Below are 20,652 nucleotides of genomic sequence, written 5' to 3' on the forward strand. Positions count from 1 at the left end.
AAGATAGAAATCATATCAAGCATCTTCTGAGTTTATAGTGGCATAAAACTGGAAATCAACTACAATAAAAACAATCCAAAATAAATCAAACACGTGGAGACTAAACAGCATGCTATTAAACAATGACTGGGACCCAAGAGAGACCAAGGAAGAAATTAAAAAACATCATGGCAACAAATGACAATGAAAACACAACAATCCAAAATCTATGGGACACAGCAAAAGCAGCCTTGAGAGGAAAGTTCATAGCTCTACAAGCCTACTGCAAAAAAAACAAAAAAAAAAAAAAAAGAAATATGGTAATAATCTACCAAATCCTACAACTCAGCGTTAGAAAAAGAGCAACAAGAAAAGCTAAGTGAAGCAGAAGGAAGGAAATAATAAAGATCAGAGCAGAAATAAACAACCTAAGAACCAATACAAAAGATCAACAAAACCAAGAGCTAGTTCTTGAAAGGATAAACAAGATTGATGAACTTCTAGCCACCCTCACCAAGAAGCAAAGAGAGAGGACCCAAATGATCAAAATCAGAAATGAAAGAGATGAATAACAACAGACCCCACCAAAATACAAAGGATTGTTACAAAATACTACAAACAACTCTATTCCAACAAACTGGACAACCTGGAGGAAATTCACATATTCCTTGAAAAATATAACCTTCCAACACTCAATCAGGAAGAACCTAAACAGCTCAATAGGTCGATAACTATGGAAGAAATTGAAGCAGTCATCAAAAAGCTTCCAGCAAACAAAAGCCCAGGGCCAGACAGCTTCACAGGAGAGTTTTACCAAATGTTCAAAGAAGAACTAAAACCTATACTCCTCAGACTATTCCCAAAATATTCAAGAGGAAGGAACACTTCCAAGCTCCTTCTATGAAGCCAGCATCACCCTAATACCAAAACCAGATAAACAACACAATGAAAGAGAATTACAGGCCAATATCCCTCATGAACATAGATGCCAAAATCCTCCACTAAATTCTAGCAAATCGGCTACAGCAGTACATCAGAAAGATCATACACCATCACCAAGTAGGATTTATCCTGGGAATGCAAGGATGGTACAACATCCACAAATTAATAAACATGATTCATCATATAAACAATTTGAGAGATAAAAATCATATAGTCATATCAATTGAAGCAGAAAAAGCATTTGATAAAATCCAACAGCCTTTCCTGATAAAAACTCTCAACAAGGTGGAAATAGAAGGATCATACCTCAATATAATAAAAGCTATATATGATAAACCCACAGCAAACATCATACTCAATGGGCAAAAACTAAAACTATTCCCTCTAAGAACAGGAACAAGACAGGAATGCCCACTCTCACCACTCCTGTTTGACAAGAAGAAATAAAAGGCATCCAAATTGGAAAAGAAGTAAAGTTGTCCTTATTTGCAGATGACATGATATTGCACATAAAAAACCCAAAAGACTCCAAGAAAAAGCTAAAAGACTTAATAAATGAATTCGGCGATGTAGCAAGATATAAAATTAACACCAAGAAATCTATGGATTTTCTATACACCAATAGTGAACTTACAGAAACAGAGACTAAAAAATCAATGCATTTACCATCATACTAAAAAAATTGAGATACCTAGGTATAAACTTAACTGAGGTAAAAGACCTATATTTGGAAAACTGTAGGACACTCTTTAAATATATTTTATTGATTTTTTAGAGAAGAAGAGAGAGGGATAGAGTTAGAAATATCAACGAGGGAGAATCATCGATCAGCTGCCTGTTGCACACCCCCTACTGGGGTTGTGCCTGCAAACAAGGTATATGCCCTTGACCAGATTCTAACCTGGGACCTTTCAGTCCACAGGCCGATGCTCTAGCCACTGAGCCAAATTGGTTTCAGCAGGATAACTGAAAGCAGCCCCTCCTTGGCTCTCCTATTGCTTCTTCTATCCTAAGCCCTTCCTTCTTTCACTGTTGCTAACTTTAATAAACGTTTTCTCAAAATCACCTGAACTCGTATTAATATTATGAAATGTTTTCTGCACAAAATTTGGAACCCACACACTACTGGCTAGCCCTAAGAATAACTGCTTGCAGGCTGGACTCCTTTTCAGGAACAGTGTAGAGAGCCTCTGGAACAACTTCAAGTGTGCCAACATTACACCATAGGGGTATCGGAAGGAGAAGAGAGTGAGGAAGAAATTGAAAACCTATTTGAAGAAAAAAAAAAAAAAATGACAGAAAACTTCCCTAACCTGGTGAAGGAAAGAAATGTAAAAGACCAGAAAGTAGAGTCCCAAACAAGATGAACTTAAAGACACCCACACCAAGACACATCATAATTTCAATACAAAAGATTAAAGACAAAGAAAGAACCTTGAAACCATCAGGAGAAAAAGATTAGTTACCTAAAATTGACAAATTAGTTGACCTATTTTTACTTATGTAGAAACATTTGCATAATTAAAATTATTTATGGAAAGTTTAATTTCACAGAGAAGTTTTCTGTATGTATTACAATAATTTAAAATTTATACTGAATAGGTCTAGTAAAAGTGTGCATTCACTAGTCACTATTAGTAAACAAATGCACATGGCTGGGACATGGCTTAGTAAAAAGAGGTACATCAGCCAGGAGTATTAACTGCTGAGAGTCATGCCATGGGACAACCAATTATTGCATATGATGTGATGTGATCATGTTCTCATCATTTGCCAAACTTTGTTTATAAGCAGTTACCCTTGGATTTACATATGTAGATTATAGCTCTGGATATGTAATATATATGTCACAGAAATTAGTAGTGTTTATTTCCAACATATAACCTATTCACTAAGATTTATAAAAGTTGTGAATTAATAACAAAAAAAACCACCAGTTAATTTAATTATAAGCAAATCTTGTTTAAAAGCACTTAAAAATTAACAGGGTGTTAATTTTCACATATGACATACAGACTGGAATTTTTGTCTGTTAAATCCAAAATGTGTTAAATTAAGGTCCACAAAATGGAGGGTTTACTATATGTAAACCAAGTACACTCTATTTGGCAAAGTTATCAATTTAGAATACAAAAACATATAAAGAGCTTCCCAGACAAAAAAGAAAGGGGTTAATCATAACCAAACCAGTATTACATAGAATGTTAAAGTATCTTCTTTAAGAAAAAGGAAAAAAAAGATAACACAGATGAATAGACAATCTACACTAATAACATGCAAAGTGACCATACCTCTGCTATGCCCACCAGCTAATCAGGAGTGATTATGCAAATTAACCCAACCAAGATGGCTGTGGCCATGGAGCAAGCAGGAGCCTTGTGTTTCCCCAGCAATGGAGGAAGCCAAGCTTCCCACAGCCCTGGGGTAGCTCAAGGCTACAAAGTTTCAATTATAGAAGATTAGAGGCCCAGTGCATGAAGTCTGTATGCAGGGGGAGGAGGGTGGTGGTGGCATTCCTCAGCCCAGCCTGTACCCTCTCCAATCAGGAACTCCTGGAGGGATGTCCAACTGCCTGTTCAAACGGGCAGTCGGACATCCCTCTCACAATCCAGGACTCTGGCTCCCAATTACTCGCTTGCCTGCCTTCCTGATTGCCCCTAACCACTTCTGCCTGCCAGCCTGATTACCCCCCAAACACTCCCATGCCAGCCTGATTAATGTCTACCTGATCCTCTGCCAGCCTGTTTGCCTGCAACTTCCTCTTCTGCCATCCTGGCCAGCCCTAACTGCCCATCCCTGCAGGGTTGATCACCCCCAACTGCCCTCCCTTGCAGACCTGTTGCCTCCCAACTGCCCTCCCTGCTTTACTGACCACCCAAAACTGCCCTCCCTTGCATGCATTGTCCCTTCCAATTGCCCTCCCCTGCTGGCCATCTTGTGGTTACCATCTTGTGTCCACATGGGAGCAGGATCTTTGACCATGTGGGAGAAGCTATCTTAATCTTGTGTGTTGGAGTGACGGTTAATCTGCATATTACTCTTTTGGAGTGGAGCCAAGCCTTCTGCTTGCTCTGTGGCTGCTGCCACTTCTGTTTGGATTTTACCTTCCATAATTGCACCTTTGTAGCCTTGAGTGGAAGCCTAGGCAAGCTAGGGCAGGCAGAAAGCCTGGCTTCTTCCATTGCTTGGGAAACCCAAGCCTCCCTCCTGCTCTCTGTGGCTGTAGACATCTTGGTTGGGCTTAATTTACATACTTGCTCTGATTGGCTTGTACACGTGGCTTGTGAGTGTAGTGGAGGCATGGTTAATTTGCATATTACTCTTTTATTAGATAAAATAAATCCCAACAAAAATGGCAGCAACCACAGAGCTGGAGAGAGCAGGAGGCTTGAGTTGCCCCTGGCGATGGAAGAAGCCAAGCTTCTCACGGGCCTGGCCTGTCTTGGCCTCCGCTCAAGGCTACAAAATTTCAATTATAGAAGATAAATAAATCCCAGATACCATGGCCTCCACTTGGGTTGCCAGGGGGCATGGCTGGCCTGCAAACCACCACAGGCCCCTCACCCAGGCTGCCCCATGCTCCAAGGGAAATCCCCCACCCTGATCTGGGACACCATTCAGGGCAAACCAGCCACCCCCCACCCATGTACCAGGCCTCTATCTTACCTAATAAAAGAGAAAAATGCAAATTGACTGTCACTCCAACACACAAGATGGCTGCCCCCATGTGGACACTACATGGTCGCCACAAAATGACCAGCAGGGGAGGGCAGCTGGGAGGGATCAGGCCTGCAAGGAGGGCAATTGAGGGTGATCAGGCCCACAAGGGAGGGCATTTGGGAGAATCCAGGCATGTAAGGGAGGGCAGTTGGGAGCAATCAAGCCTGTAGGGAGGGCAGTTAGGGATAACCAGGCTGGCAAAGGAGAGAATTTAGGGGCAACTGGGCCTGCAGGGAAGGACAGTTGAGGGGGACCCTGTAGGGAAGGGAAGTTAGGGGTTACCAAGCGTGCAGGGGAGGGCAGTTAGGGGCAATCAGGCTGGCAGGCAGAAACTGTTAGTGGCAATCAGGAAGGCAGGCAGGTGAGCAGTTGGGAGCTAGCAGTCCTGGATTGTGAGAGGGAAGTCCCAGATTGGAGAGGGTGCAGGCTGGACTGAGGGACCCCTCTTCTCCCCTTCCCACCCATACACAAATTTTGTGAACTGGGCCTCTAGTAAGTATATATTTATCAACAAGTGGATATAAAAACAAAATAAATGAACAAGCAGAGCAAAAACAGATTCTTAGATATAAAATCATTTTTTACAGTTGCCAGTTAGAAGGGAGATTAGGAAGATTAGTAAAAAAGGTGAAGGGATTTAGAAGTTCAGATTGGATGTTACAAAATAGTCATAAATTCAGGATAAAGAGTATAGTCAATAATATTTGAATAACTACATTTATTGTCAGATGGGTATGAGTTCTAACAGGATCATCATTTAGTAAATTATATAATGTTTAATCACTGGGGTGTATGCCTCAAACTAATATATTACACTAGAGGCCCGGCACATGAAATTTGTGCACTGTGGGAGACGGGGGATACCTCAGCCCAGCCTACACCCTCTCTAATCTGGGACCTCTTGGGAGATGTCCGACTGCCTATGGCACATGTGTCAAACACAAGGCCCGCGGGCCAAATCCATCCCGCCAGGCCTTGCAATGTGGCCCGCACCGCGCTGTCATCACTGCACTCCGCTGCGTTTCCATCACAATGACAGTTTATGACTGTTCAGTAAACCATTTGGCCCGTGATTTAGGCTGGATTTTAGATTTTGGCCTATGGGATCAAGCCTAAAACAGCAGTCAGACATCCCTCTCACAATCTGGGACTGCTAACTCCTAACCACTAGCCTGCCTGTCAACCTGATCACCCCCTAACAACTCCCCTGCCATCCTGATTGACGCCTAACTGCTCCCCTGCTGGTCCAGTAACCCCCAATTGACCTCCTCTGCTGGCCCAGTTGCCCCCAACTGCCCTCCTCTGCCGACCTGGTCGCGCCTAACTGGCCTTCCCTGCAGGCCCAGTCATACCAAACTGCCCTTCCCTGCTGGCCTGATTGCCCACAACTACCCTCCCCTGCCAGCCACCTTGTGGTGGCCATCTTTGACCATTGTACAATGGTGTGAGGATAAATTTGCATATTACTTCTTTACTATATAGAATGTCAACTGTAATTGAAAAAAAAAGGTACTAAAATGTGGTCATAGGCCCTAGCCAGTTTGGCTCATCAGTTCAAGTACTGGACTGCAGACTGAGGGCTCCCAGGTTCAATTCTGGTCAAGGGCACATACCTCAGTTTTAGGCTTGATCCCAGCCCCATTCAGGTATGTGCAAGGAGGCAACATTGTGTCTCTCTTGCATAGATGTTTCTCTCTGTCTCTCCCCTCCCTTCTACTCTCCAAAAATCAATGGGAAAAAATACCCTCAGGTGAGTAATAACAATAAAAAATGTGGGCTTAAGTATTGCTTCTGCTACAGTATTTATGACTAAGGCAAAGTTCTCTACTCTCCCTAAGCTTAGTAAAGGGTGTCAGGATTAATGATTAGGCTGCCAGGCCTAGCCTTCTAATTACTAATTCAGTTTCCAGCCATCAAAATTCTAAGAAGTCACTACCTTATATGACAAATCAAGTTTTCTAGGCTTGGACAAGTACCACTTTGCACCCTCCAAGAGGTTTTAAATTAATAAACTGGGATTTTGCTTTATTGCTCATCTCTTATGAATTTTATTGATATAAGTTTAATGACAAAGCAAATTCAAACAACCAAGTTCCTAAACAGAAAAAAATAAAGACAAAAGCTTGGAGCCATGGTAAAGCTATCAAGGAACTAAGAATAAATGCCCCAGGAGGCTCAACCTGAGCGGCCAACTGGCTTCTCATTTTCAAGCTATCTCTTCATCTTCCAGTGTCCTTTTCACTCAGCTCTGTTTCTTCTGCTTATTCTGTAGGAATGTCATCAGTAACCCATTACATGGCATCAGTCAGGTTATTCATCAAAGTTAATATAGGAAAAAGATTAGAACTCTTTTCTTAATCAACATTCAAAAGTACCACGGTACCATTTATATAGCAATCTTGAGATAATTACCTGTTCAAGTACTCTCTTACATCGTTTCTTCTCAGACATATTTATCCTGAATAAATCTTCAATGGGACGAGAATTTTGTGCATCAACAATGTTTCTACAAAAAAAATATAATATAGCTTTTCATTTAAGAACCTGGACAGCATACAGAGGCCTGCTGACCTCCTGTTTACCACACAAATATATCTGAGTAAGCTTCTGTCCATGACAGAGAGAGAAAAGTGAGATTAATTAACTGGTGACTATAAATAAAATGTTATATAAAGGTGGTAAATATAATAATTGAGGTTTATCTGGCTACCTCAAGTAACAAAGTAATGCTATACATAAAATTCACTATTTTGAGATTCTTGAAAATACACCCTCTCAGTGAGTGCTAGGAGAGCTATTAAAATAATACAAACCCCTGTGTTAAATGCATAAAAATTATGGTTGATCTAAAGATGAAGTTTTACCTTATGATAAATTTTGTGTTTTATAAATACTGTATATAAGGAATTTAAAAATGCAAGTGCTATAAACAAACAACTTAGAGACTTTTTCGTTTATGTAGAAAGGGAGAGTCCTTTTCTCTTTGTGCTTACATTCATTATAATCATGTATTAAATGCTGTGCTAGGTGCTTTTGCATATCTTATAGTATTTAAAGTTCACACATCCTATTAAGCAGGTGAGGATCTTATTTTCACAACTGAGGAAAATAAGATCCAGAAAGAATAAGCACATATAAAGCCAAAAAAAACTTATCAGAATGTGGTAGAATCTAACTATAAATCCTATGACTTTATCAGAGTCAAGTTATTCACAGTAGGGAGGTAAAGCAAGTCATTAATATACAGATTAAATCAAATTAATAAACTTCATAAGCCCCATTATTCTGTAAATTATAATCCTGTGTAATAAGCACACTAGATATTTTGATGTAAGAATTCAGCATTAAGCTTTAATCAATTTTAATAGAGTTCCATTTACTAATATAATTCTGAGAGATTGACAAACACTGAGTTAAAAGACACTTAAAAAATCCTCCAACTTTCCTCCAATGAAGTAAAAAAATAAAGAATACTTACGAAGCTAATAGTTCAAGAGCAACTAGTTTGTCTTTACTGAAGGTGAAACAGTTGAGTATTTTGACCACTTCTGCTGGATGAACAGCCACCATTTTCTATTAATATAAAAATAATTTTAATTTGAACAAGCCAGAAAATTTGGGGGAATGAATAACTAGTTAATGTTTGTAATTTAAAAATTTGAGGTGAAAACTGCTTACTCAAAAGTAAGCTCTAACTAATATCAGAATTAAACTTCACCTTTCAATGTAATTATTTCAAATAAAAATCTAAATTCTCCTATCTGCTCTTTTTTAATCCCTATTTCTCAATGTGTACTTCTATGGAAAAAATAATTTACATGTACTACTTTCCATATGGGAGATATATTGCTCAAAAAGGTAAAAAAAAACAACACCATACATTTCTTAATATACAAGGTACGCCATAATCAGAACTTCCTAAAATGAGGTCCATGGTGCTATGTAGTGTTAATAAAAATGAGTGCTACAGTCAGACCAGTTAGGAAAAGAGGGACAATACAGGTTTCTTTACTGCAGAACTCTCTAAGGCAGTGGTTCTTAGTCTTCCTAATGCCTCAACCCTTTAATACAGTTCCTCATGTTGTGGTGACCCCCAACCATAAAATTATTTTCGTTGCTACTTCATAACTGTAGTTTTGCTACTGTTATGAATCGTAATGTAAATATCTGTTTTCTGATGGTCTTAGGCGAACCGGCTAGCAGTTTTTGAGAGCAGCTGCTGTAGAGCCTAAGACCATCAGAAAACACAGATATTTACATTACGATTCATAACAGTAGCAAAACTAGTTATGAAGTAGCAACGAAAATAATTTTATGGTTGGGGATCACCACATGAGGAACTGTATTAAAGGGTCACAGCACTAGGAAGACTGAGAACCACTGCTCTTAAGTCTTATGTTAATGTGCATTGTGGCACCCCAAATATATATGATATATTACATAACTTATTTGAACAAGGTTCTTTATTTTTGAAGAGCAGGTAGAAGATTTGGCCAATTTAAAGATTTATGTTAACAGTGGAGGAAATCCAAAACAAAGCCAATGTAATATCACTTAAAATCAACACCTAACAGATTCCTAAATTTGAATTGGGATTTTAAAATATTTTTATTCATGTACCATCAAAAGAATTTGCATGTTTTTAATTGACATCTAAAAAATTACCAGAGGTGTAAATATTTGTAAAAGATGGATTTCCTTATTTATAAGTTTACTAGAGGCCCATTGCACAAATAAAGATCAGGCCTATGGGGGGGCCAGCCGGCTGGAGGGGGACCATGGGAGGTTGTCTGTGGGAGCGCAATGACCACCAGAGGGCAGCTCCTGCATTGAGTACCTGCCCCCTAGTGGTCAGTGCATGTCATGGCAACTGGTCAAGCAGTTGTTCTGGTCATTCCAGTCATTCAGTTATAATGGTTGCTTAGGTTTTTATATGTATTAGAGACCCGGTGCACGAAATTCGTGCACTCGGGGTGAGGGGGGGGAGTTTCTTCAGCACGGATTGTGAGTGGGCACAGGCCAGGCTGAGGGACCCCACCAGTGCACAATCAGGGCCAGGAAGGGACATGGAAGGTTAGCCAGCCAGGAAGGCACTGCGGGAGGGCTCCAGAATGTGTCCAGCCTGTCTCACTCAGTCCCCACTGGCCAGACACCAACAGCAAGCTAACCGACCGGTTGGAACATCTGCCCCCTGGTGGTCAGTGCATGTCATAGTGAGCAGTTGAGTGACCTTAGCATATGATTACCATATTATGGTTTGATTAGTTGAATGGCCAACTGGAAGCCTGGACACTTAGCATATTAGGCTTTTGTTACATAGATTATATATTTGTAAAAAAAACCTTGGAACTTACCGTATTTTTCGGACCATAAGACGCACTTTTTCCCCCCAGAAGTGGGAGGAAAAAGTCCCTGCGTCTTATGGTCCAAATATAGCCTACACATATATTGTACTTTAAAAAAAAAGTTTTTTTACTTGCCCGGCTCTGTGTGGTCTCTGTGTGCTTGCCCGGCTCTAAAATGGTTCTAAATGCTGCTGTTTACTTTACAGGGTTGATTACATGTGTTTATGACTGTGATGTTGGGTTTTAATGCACATAAAATATTTTAGGACACTATTTGTTTCAGAATCTTTTTTTCTTCATTTCCCTTCTCTAAAAACTGGTGCGTCTTATGGTCCGGAGCGTCTTATGGTCCGAAAAATACGGTATATATGAAAATGTATTATGTAACCTATTTGTCAAAGTCAGTCTTTCAGACTTTGTCAGAAAAGGTTAAGCTTAATTTAATTCAAATAAATTCATTAAGTTGTGCCTGTGCTAACCTTCTCACCTACCCTGTTTCCCCGAAAATAAGACAGTGTCTCATATTAATTTTTTCTCCCAAAGTTGTGCTAGGTCTTATTTTCAGGGGATGTCTTATCTTTCCATGCGCTAGGTCTTATTTTTGGAGGATGTCTTATTTTCTGGGAAACACGGTATGATTTTTAATTCTAAGGTAAGTAAATAGGCGAGCCGGCCTCAGCAGAGTTTGTTAGCTTGATAAGATAAGCAAGATCCCCAACAGTATTTCTTACAGAAGCTCTTGCTTTGCTCTCCCTCTCAGGAGGTTGTATTGTCTCTTTAGCCCTTGGGAAAAGATCTTCAACCCTAGATGATGGGTGGCTGGGTGAGATAACCATTTTTTTGTATGGCAGAAAAAAAACAATTGTTAAAAAGAAGCACTAACAGACTCACTTTCTTAGGCAAATTAGTTTAGGAAGTTAAGAATCTACAGATTTCCTTAAAGCTACCTACGCCTGATACTCTAGAAAAAACTTCCTATATAGCTAAGCTAGCGGCCCGATACGAGAAATTTGTGCAAGAACAGGCCTTTCTTCCTCTGGCTGCAGCACCAGCTTCCCTCTGGCACCCGGGACCCAGGCTTCCCTTGCAGGCCCGGCTTCTTGTAGAAGGTCGTCCAGTCTAATTAGCATATTACACTTTTATTATTATAGATATTGTCTAATTTAGATGCCTCTGTTAATCTAGGATGTAGAACTGTGCAATCCACACAATAGACATTAGGCATCTGTGTCTGTTTAAATCAAAATTAATTTAAAAAATATATGGTTCCTTAGACAGCCTAGCCAGATTTTAAGTACTCCAAAAAACATGTAGCCAGTGGTTATTATATTAGGCTACAGGCCCGGTGCATGAATTCGTGCAAGGTGGGGTCCTGTCGGCCTGCCCCATGGGGGTCGATCAGGGCCAGCCTGGCAGGGGGAAGGGGAAGCAGGAGGTTGGCCAGCCAGCCCTGCCCCCAATCAGGGTGATGGGGGCCAATCAGGAATTGGGTTGGTGGGGAGGAAGGGGCTACAGGAGGTTGGGGGGATAACTGGGGCCCTGACTGGGCACGTTGGCCACCGCAGTGTGCATCATAGTGACTGGTTGTTTCATCATTCTGGATGCTTGGCTTTTATATACATAGACTAGTGCCTGGTGCATAAAATTTGTGCATTGGAGGGGGTCCCTCAGCCTAGCCTGCACCCTCTTCAATCGGGGACCTGTTGGGAGATGTCCAATTGTGGGATCCGGCTTAAACTGGCAGTTAGACATCCCTCTTGCAATCTGGGACTGCTGCCTCCTAACCTGCCTGATCACCCCTAACTGCTTCTGCCTACCTGCCTGATCACCCCTAACTGCCCTCCCCTGCCAGCCTGGCTGCCCTCAACTGCCCTCCCATGCTGGTCTGATCTAGCCCAGTATCTGTCTTTGTTTTTTTCAGCAGTCCTTCAGGCCTCCCTGCTTCCATGTCTCCATCTTCCTCTTTCCTGGCTGGGAAGGGGTGGGGCCAGTGGGAACTGCTCCACCCTCTGCCGACCCTCCCTTCCATCCAGGCCTCCTCAAGCCCAGTCTGTCTTGTTTCCTCATTCTGAGCAAGCTGGAAGGGAGGGAAATAAAGGGAGAAAAGGCTGTAAGCTGGTGGGCGCTGTGTGTGTCTGTGCATGTGTGTGGTTGTGAATGAGTATGAGTGCCAGCCCCGTGTCCCCTGTCCCAGTCTCTGCTGCCACAAGTCCCCACCCATCAGAGCCTGCTGCACATGCAGCCTGGGCATGAGGTCAAGCCTCTGGTCATTGTGGATGTGACGGACCCAGGGTTTTTATATATTAGGATAGTGCTGTTTATAAAACACTTCTATTATGGTTCAAAGTTCATTTGGACAGTGTTGGTCCAAAGAATGTAAGTTTAAAACCATTTGAATACAAAAGGGTGAAGATATCCAAAAGTAGAAGAAAGTGCATAAAATACTTAGAAATTCAAATCTTATCTTTTGCTTACCTATAAACATTTTCTCCTCCAATCCACCAATTAAGACTCTATGGTATTTAATCTTAGAATAATGGTGTATAATTTAATAATACAGTATACATAAATTTAAATTTATACTGAATTTTAAATTTTATACATAAATTTATAAATTTAATTTTTAAGTTATTTTGAATAATAAAAGTAAACTACAATTTAGGATTGGTTTTTAAAAATACAAATTACAACTTAAGATGAATTATAGAAAATTAGGGGAGAATCCAAAATACTTAAATTCTATATTCTAAGGAAAAATAAGTTACTTACATGTTGTAATGCTTTCATTGCTTTCAACTGAGGTTCTGCCCAGGAGAAGTATCTCAGTAATTCAACCACCTGAAAGTAAATAATTTAGCTCTAATGAAAATGTGTTTGCAAAAATTTCTGCAAGGTTTATTTCAGTATTTTGAATTACTATACAAAATGTTCTGCTGGGCCCAGGTGATGAGGGGTAAACATGGCACCAGAGTTTAAACTGTGTTAATAGAGTAACCACATGCAGCTACTTGAATTCAAAAAAACTGAAATAAAATCAAATAAAAAATTAAGTTCTGCTGAAACTGGTTTGGCTCAATGGATAGAGCGTCGGCTTGGGGACTGAAGGAACCCAGGTTTGATTCTGGTCAAGGGCATGTACCTTGGTTGCGGGCATGTCCCCAGTAGGGGGTGTGCAAGAGGCAGCTGATCGATGACTCTCTCTCTCATCGATGTTTCTAACTATCTCTCTCCCTTCCTCTCTGTACAAAATCAATAAAACATATTAAAAAAAATTAAGTTCTTTACTAGTACAAGACATACCTATTTTAAAGTGCTCAATAATCATATGAAGCTGGTAGCTACCATAATGGATAGTAAAGACAGAACTTTCCCATCATTGCAGAAAGTCTTATACAGCACTGGTTTAGAAATAAAGAACATCATAAGATACTAGAGGCCCAATGCACAAAATTTGTGCAAGGGGCTCAGCCCCCGGCTGCCAAGGCAGCAGGGGGCATCTGCCTATGCCTTGGCCCCCGCCTGCCTGCCTCCACCCTCCTGTGCCTCTGCCTCAGGGGCTGAGGGCCTCTGTCTAGGCTGTGGCAGCTGGGGGCCTAGGGCTCTGCCTCAGCCACAGCCCATAGCAGCTTAATCCTGAAGGACATCTTGTCTAATTAGCACATTACAATTTTATTATTATAGATAGGAAAACTAAAATACATATAAATCAAAGGAAGGTTGGAAAAGTACTAGATGGAGACAAAAGGTCAACTTATGGCCCTAACCGGTTTGATTCCGGTCAAGGGCATGTACCTTGGTTGCAGGTACATCCCCAGTAGGGGGTGTGCAGGAGGCAGCTGATTGATGTTTCTCTCTCATCAATGTTTCTAACTCTCCCTCTCCTTTCCTCTCTGTAAAAAATCAAATTTTTTTAAAAAAGTCAACTTATGCATATTTATATATGTAAAAGGCTAAGTGTCTGTCCATCCAACCAGTAGCTATGATATGCACTGACCACCGGGGGCAGATGCTCAATGCAGGAACTGCCATGACATCCACTGCCCATTTAAAAAATAAACGGCACCCCAGATCTGGCGCTGACTAACACTCGGCTTCCCCCAAGTGGAACACAAGCCTGACACCACCCCAAAGCGACACCCACCAAATCACAGCCAACGCTGCCAAGACCCCATGGCACAAAATGGGCCCACAGCCCAGTCCAGCAACGATGGCTGTGGGCGCTGGGTAATGATGTCATGAATAACGCCAGCTTCCTCTTCCTAGGGACTAGCATCCTTGGAGTATTTTTAGCCCAGAAACCTGACTAGCTTTATAACCAGGTGCAAACATTTTAGAGTTTAACCAAATGTTTGTGAAGCATTTTCCTGTGCCTCATCTCATTTGATCCTCACAGAAGTCCTGGAGTAGGTAGGTAGGAGACTTGGTAGAATCCTATTTCCTTCTCATCAGCAAGACACAAATAGCAATATTAAAATACTTTTTCTAATTAATTTCCTTTCAATGTGCAAGAATTTGTGCACTGGGATACTAGTAAATATGAGTGGAAATATTTAAAAATTTAATGGAGACCAGACTTAGTCAATCACAAAAGGGTATTCAATGGTGTGGTTTAGTGTAGGTCCACTATCTTCTACTCTTTTACTTGAATCTGGAAGGCATAATATTCATATTTATATCACAGATCTATTCCCTAAAAAAAATGTAAGAATCACCAGGAATACTCCAGCAGCTTCTAAATGGGAGATCATTTTGAGGGAGGCTCTCTCACCCATCATCACTAGTGAATTTCAAACAAATGAGGGTGATATTGTAAGATAGCTAGTAAGAAGTGAGCAAGGCATCAAGTTCAGAATATTACAGTCTCTATATGGTCACCACAACCCTGGTTAAATGCCCCAAGACACTCTGCTGTGGGGGGAAGGCGAGGAGAACTCAGAAAGAGAGAGTAATAAAATCTGGATTAATGAATTATATTATTATGAGTTCCTGAAAATATAATATGGTCTCAATGTGGAATGAGTAGAAGAATAAAAATATTTTTCCCCTTTAAAGAGATACAAAAATAGATAAAGGAAAAGCAGTCAGCATCACTCTACATTAAGCATATCTATCAATGACCTAGAATCCGTCACATTTTAATATTAACATGTTGTGAAGATTTGTAGAGATGCAATTCAGAATCAGTATAAAGTAAAAACTTGACTTGAAAGGTGCCTATTATGTTTATGTACAATGTCCTTTTAAATACAATAAAAGCTTCATATAGGTTTTAATAAATATATAATAATTTTTAAATAAAAAAAAATAGAAAATAATTTGTTAAGAGTGTATTATATGTCTTTACTTTATAGGAATGTTTTTACTATATAGTAAGTACTACCTGGCACTTTACCAGTCATAAAACTATACATATCATGTCTGATATAGGAAGAAAAATCTTAGTAGCCTTAGAAAGTGGCTTAAAATTTTTTTCAATAACTTTAACAAACTAGAATAACTAAGAGAAGTTTTCTACAAACACTCATTAAATAGGCAGCAACATATGCAAGTCATAAAGTAGCTTTTTAGAATTTAGGAGGCAAAACTTCTATAGGCTTAAGCTTCAAGCTTCACGCTTTGAACATCTTGAGAAACAGTTGAAAAGTTGGGACATTTACTAACTCAATCTAGATACTACATACATTGTCTATCTTATTTATGTTCTTATCCTTTTCCACAACCGTTCTCCAGAAGTACATTTATATTTTTGCCCTAGTTTTCTATCAAGTATTTTCTAAATGTTCCTCAGGAATCTGGCCTTTCAATGTACATGTATGTATATACACACATATTTTTTAAAATTAGCAAACTCTCCCTAAAGTTAGGTAAAAGATATTTACTAAACTATCACTGGTCTTTTGTCAGTTATAGAAATTACTTATATTTCACCACTTATTCAAGTTTTCTTTTATAATATGCAGTAAATTTTGCAATTAACTTAAAAGTACTACTCAAACTTGAGTATATTTATGACTAGAAGTTTATGAATTTACTAGAGGCCCATTGCATGAAGAGATTCATGCAATAGGCCTTCCTTCCGTTGGCTTCCAGCACCGGGTTTCCTCTGGCACCCAGGACCGGGCCTTCATTCCAGCCAGAGTCTGCTGTCCTCTTTGCTGCAGACTCAGCCTGGAGTCTGCCATCTTAGTCTTTGCTGCAGACTCCGGATTTTGCAGTCTTATCTTTGCTGCAGCACTCTGCTCCTGTAAATCCCTTCGCCACCCCTTTCCTCACGCGCCCCCCAACTCCCTTTCATAGCAGGAGTCCTGTCCCGCATGGCCACTCTGTGCCTGGAGCAGCTGGGCACTGCCATCTTTGGCCTTCTAATTAACATACTCACTCTGATGGGTTGTGGGCCTAGTGGAAGTACGGTCAATTTACATGTTTGTCTACTATTAGGTAAGATGTATGATACTGTGTCCAGAATGACAAATACTTTGAACTCATTTTTTTAAACACTGCATTTTAAAATCATGTTAGCGTATTGTGGTGAAAGAGGATATGTTTATAAAATAACCAAGCTATAAATTCTGTAAAGTTTGCCACTAAAAGTGAAAGCTTCTGAAGTTCCTAAATAAATATAGTAACAACATAAAAGCAATTCTGACTTAACCAGCAGGTAAATAGACATTTACCAGACATCAGATAAAAAAAAAAAAAGAGAGAGAGAGACACATTTGATTAAACAAATAGAGGAATACCTGTTCACTAGAGAAATATCCATGAACATATTCAATTGCTTTTAATTTGTATTCTGTCAAAACAGCCTAAGAAAAAGAAAAACAGCATTATTATATGCAAACAGAATAATAATATGTATACAGCAAAAATATCTAAGCTACTCAAACTGGAAATCTTCAGCCCAGCATGCAGAGTCAGCTAAAATCACTGTGGTGACATGACAATCTATCTTTGCAGGTTCCATACTTCAAGGGATATACTGAAATAATAGGAAAACTTTCTGGGCCTCCCTACTTACTCGTACAAAAAAAGGAATTATAAACAGATAGGATTTGACATTAATAGAAATTATACATATAATTTATGTACTAGTAAATGTAATTAAATTTTCTAAACATCCCAAATTCAACTAAGTTGTCATTTTTAAGAAAATTAAATGTATCAGATATTACCCAGCTGTTAATTATTTATTCAGTACCTATTATGTCAAGGCTCTCAATCTTTCTATGGGGATATGAGAACCCAATGAGCTAGAAGGTTCTGAATTCAATCTATGCACCTGCCAAAAACTGGCATTGTGGCCTTTGAGAGGAATTTTAATTATCCAGAGCACCTCCTTACCCATAAAATGGAATAGCATTCACTACCCACTTCAGAGTTATGATTAAAATAGTCAATAATAGACCTGACATATAATAGGTATTCAGTAAGTGATGGTTCCTATCCTCACGTGGCATCTAGCAACGGGAAATTCAGAGGGAAGTCTGGTGGCCTTAACCAGCATTATCTACAGCTGATTAAAATCAGGTGTGCTCTCTTTGCGAGTATTTTCAGTTTATAGATTAAAACACTAGATTACCATAATTTGGTAACTATTGGTCATTAAAAATAAACTAATCTCTTTGCTTTCACTATAAAACAATGGTATTTGTACTTTCCACATTATCTTTTTGCTAGTAGAAAATACTATGGCCAATCAAGTAAGAAAAATATCCAGGGTCTAATTTTTATTGAAATGGGGAGGGATAGAAATGGCATTCTGGATAATGTACTCTTAGGCATTTGATTATCATTATCATTACTGAACACAGTAAAAAGCAAGTTTCTGGACGAAATCATAGTTTGCACTGATGCCAAGACATGTCTCAGTTCTTTCATCAGTACCGGAGAGGCATGGCTGCATCCCCAGGCACAACAGCATAGCACTCCGGAGTCAGAGTGCCTTGGTTTGAATGCTGGACCACAACACCCTTCCATCCTTCCCCCTTCCCATCTGGATAACTGTGCTACCTAGTTAACCTCACAAAGACTACGTTTGCCATCTGTAAAATGAAGAGTATAGTACCTATATCCCATTGATTGTTAGCAGGTTCAAGTCAAATAGTGCATACAGCACATGAAGAAAGTGATTTAAACAGGCTTACATAGTAAGTACTCACAGTATTATTCTTACTTTCTTTTTGAAGAGCAAATTCAACATTGCCTTTCCCCTTACTTTCTTTCTCTTTCCTAATGTCTTTGTGCATGCCTTTCTCTCTTACTAACAGTAGTCACAGTCATTATTACCTATAAACCTCAGGTGACACTCAGGCAGAGATTACCTGGTTTAAATTGACTTACATTTACAAAGTCTGAGAGTACCTTGAAAAAAACCTATAGTAATTCTCATATTTAGATATGCCTATATTTTTATCCCATTTTAATAGACTAAGACAATATTGTTTCATCTAATTATTTGGCATAGACAGCAAAAAACATTTTGATTGCAAAACAGAAATAATGACTTAAGTTGCTATCTTGTGTGAACAAGATTTTCATCTTTGAAAAACCTGTTATTCCCTCATTAGTATTTCCTGTGTGATCTTTAGGAGGGAGAGAATATGCAAAGTAACACCCTATAGTTTCCAACAGTAGAAATCTACTGGTCTACCTCAATGCATCAATTATTTTCTAACAAACAGTAGTTAAATACCAGTTCATGAATAAATTGTGGTAAATTCTAAATATAGAATTAACAAGCTAACACTTAAAAAAAATCTTTTTTGGACAAACTGGGTTTGTAAAATCAGAAATTTCATTCAAAAAAGAAGATTCAATATTGCCGAATATGTAAATTTCACCTCACATGCAAATTGGAGAAATAAAAATGCATTATAAAGAATGACGAAAAACAACATTTGCTTTATAGGTAATAAAGAAAAACAGCATATCCACAGGCAATTTAATTAATAATTTCATAAGCTGAAACAAATAATAAGCACCAGAGCACACAGTGACAAATCTTTCCAAGTCAATCAAGGGTCTTAAAAGTATGGAAATATGGCGATAACTGCCTGGGAGTTCTAATGAGAATGTTACAGGAAGTGCCTCGAATTCTACTTATGCAAACTCTTATTTCTGGGTTTGAAGTAGTTATGCTTAAGGCTAAATTTCAATTTTTTTTTTTTTCTGTCCGACTCATTCTGAGAGGTAGGCTATTTACAATGGTCTCAAAAAGGAGCAAAAACTTGGAAAGCAAGAGAAAAAAGTTTTGGAATTCAAGTCATTGAAGCCCATTCCTAAGGGTATGACTTTAAACCTAATAACACACTTTTCATTAAGGCACAAATTTTGTCCAGCCCAAGCAATATAGTGTGCCAATTCTCAGATTTTAAAAATCAATCATGGTAATAAAAAACATTAAAGGAATGTTCTACATATTTGCTCTGGCTTTCAATGTCTTATGTTACTGAAAGATGAGGAAAACGGTTCAGAAATAGTTAAGTCACAGTAAATCCAAAAGTACAGAGCTATTAATTTCTGTTTGTATCGTGAAATGTATCAAGACATAAGGTCCTACACTATATATTAAAATTCCAACCAATTTTGCAATCCTAAAACCCGTATTTTGCACAATCTGCACAGTAGCTCAACCAGAATAAATCATGAGAATTCGCGGCTTATAAAATTAAAGAATAAAATGTAATTACCTTTCTAATTTCATCCAGCACCATTTCAAAGGACTTTTTGTCCATCTTGACTACTCTCTCGACGTGGTTTTAAGTTATACTTTCAATTACAAAACGCTCGTCAGCTCTGAGGTAAAAAATGTTTATAGTTGAGGAGGAAAAAGACGTCAGGAGCAGGAGAAAGGATAAGAGGTAGACTACTTAAAACTCTGGAAGCAATTCTAAAAATGAAGACTACAAAGACTTTTTATTAAAAAAAAAAAAAAAAAAAAAAAGCATCAGGCTTCCCCGGCTTTTGACACGAAGCTTCAGGACACTTGGGAGAAGACCCGGGTCCTTGCTGAGTCCCGCTGAGAAGCCCGGGCTTCGGCAGCCAGAGCCGCGCGTGGTCCGGGCGGCGCAGGCCGAGCCGCAGGGGGAGGCCCGAGCGCTTCCGGCGCAGCCGCAGGCGGGCGGCCCGAGCGAGGCCGCGGGCAGGAGGTGCCGCCCCCCCGCCCGCGCCGGCACTTAAGCGCGGCCCTCAGCACCGCGCACCGGGGCTCGTGGCCCAGCTGGCGCTCATCCCGGCGGCGCCGCAGGACACCTGGGTTCGCGCGACCCGGGAGCCGGCGGCTGGCGGGCTCTTTGTTACCAGCTGCCTCGGCTTCTGGCGCGGGCCGGCGCCGCAGAGCGCCGGGAGCCGAGCGAAGCGGGCCCGGTTGCGGGCAGGGGGACTTCGGGGCCCCGCAGGCACAGCGCGGCGAGGCGCCCTTCCCGGCCCCCCTCACAGCGCCCACCGGCTCTGGTGGGCCTTCAATGGAACCGTCGCGCGAGCAAACTCAACGCCGGGACGCTAGTTTAGGCCATTCTTTGCCGAAAGCCGAGGGAGGGGTCCTTGTGTGGGAACATAGGTATCCACAACGTATGCCTGAATTCCTCAGAATCAGAAGCACATGACACCCTTCGCACAACCTGGAAGCCATTTTTTGAGGGCCACACCCTATAGCTTGGGTTTGTGT

The 20,652-nt window shown here is 40.2% G+C and overlaps 1 protein-coding gene across 4 annotated transcripts in view; it reads right to left on the bottom strand.

The window, feature by feature from the left end:
* The window catches only part of PROSER1 (proline and serine rich 1), a 67,670-nt gene extending 47,029 nt beyond the window's left edge, over window positions 1-20,641 (bottom strand). Inside the window, exons 1-5 of one of the 4 annotated variants that reach the window (XM_036455532.2) lie at window positions 19,676-20,641; window positions 16,727-16,792; window positions 12,756-12,824; window positions 8,120-8,214; window positions 7,054-7,147 (exon numbers count right to left, since the gene is read on the bottom strand). In XM_036455532.2, coding sequence (XP_036311425.1) covers window positions 7,054-7,147; window positions 8,120-8,214; window positions 12,756-12,824; window positions 16,727-16,792; window positions 19,676-19,720 — 369 coding nt within the window. In that variant the 5' untranslated portion in view covers window positions 19,721-20,641. Of the gene's footprint in view, window positions 1-7,053; window positions 7,148-8,119; window positions 8,215-12,751; window positions 12,825-16,726; window positions 16,793-19,675 lie in introns of those variants that run through there. The other 3 variants (XM_036455531.2, XM_036455533.2, XM_036455534.2) reach the window with 3 other exon arrangements.
* Between the last annotated feature and the right edge of the window lie 11 nt (window positions 20,642-20,652).

This window comes from Pipistrellus kuhlii, unplaced genomic scaffold (genome assembly GCF_014108245.1).
Source record: "Pipistrellus kuhlii isolate mPipKuh1 unplaced genomic scaffold, mPipKuh1.p scaffold_m20_p_3, whole genome shotgun sequence".
Taxonomy (NCBI): domain Eukaryota; kingdom Metazoa; phylum Chordata; class Mammalia; order Chiroptera; family Vespertilionidae; genus Pipistrellus; species Pipistrellus kuhlii.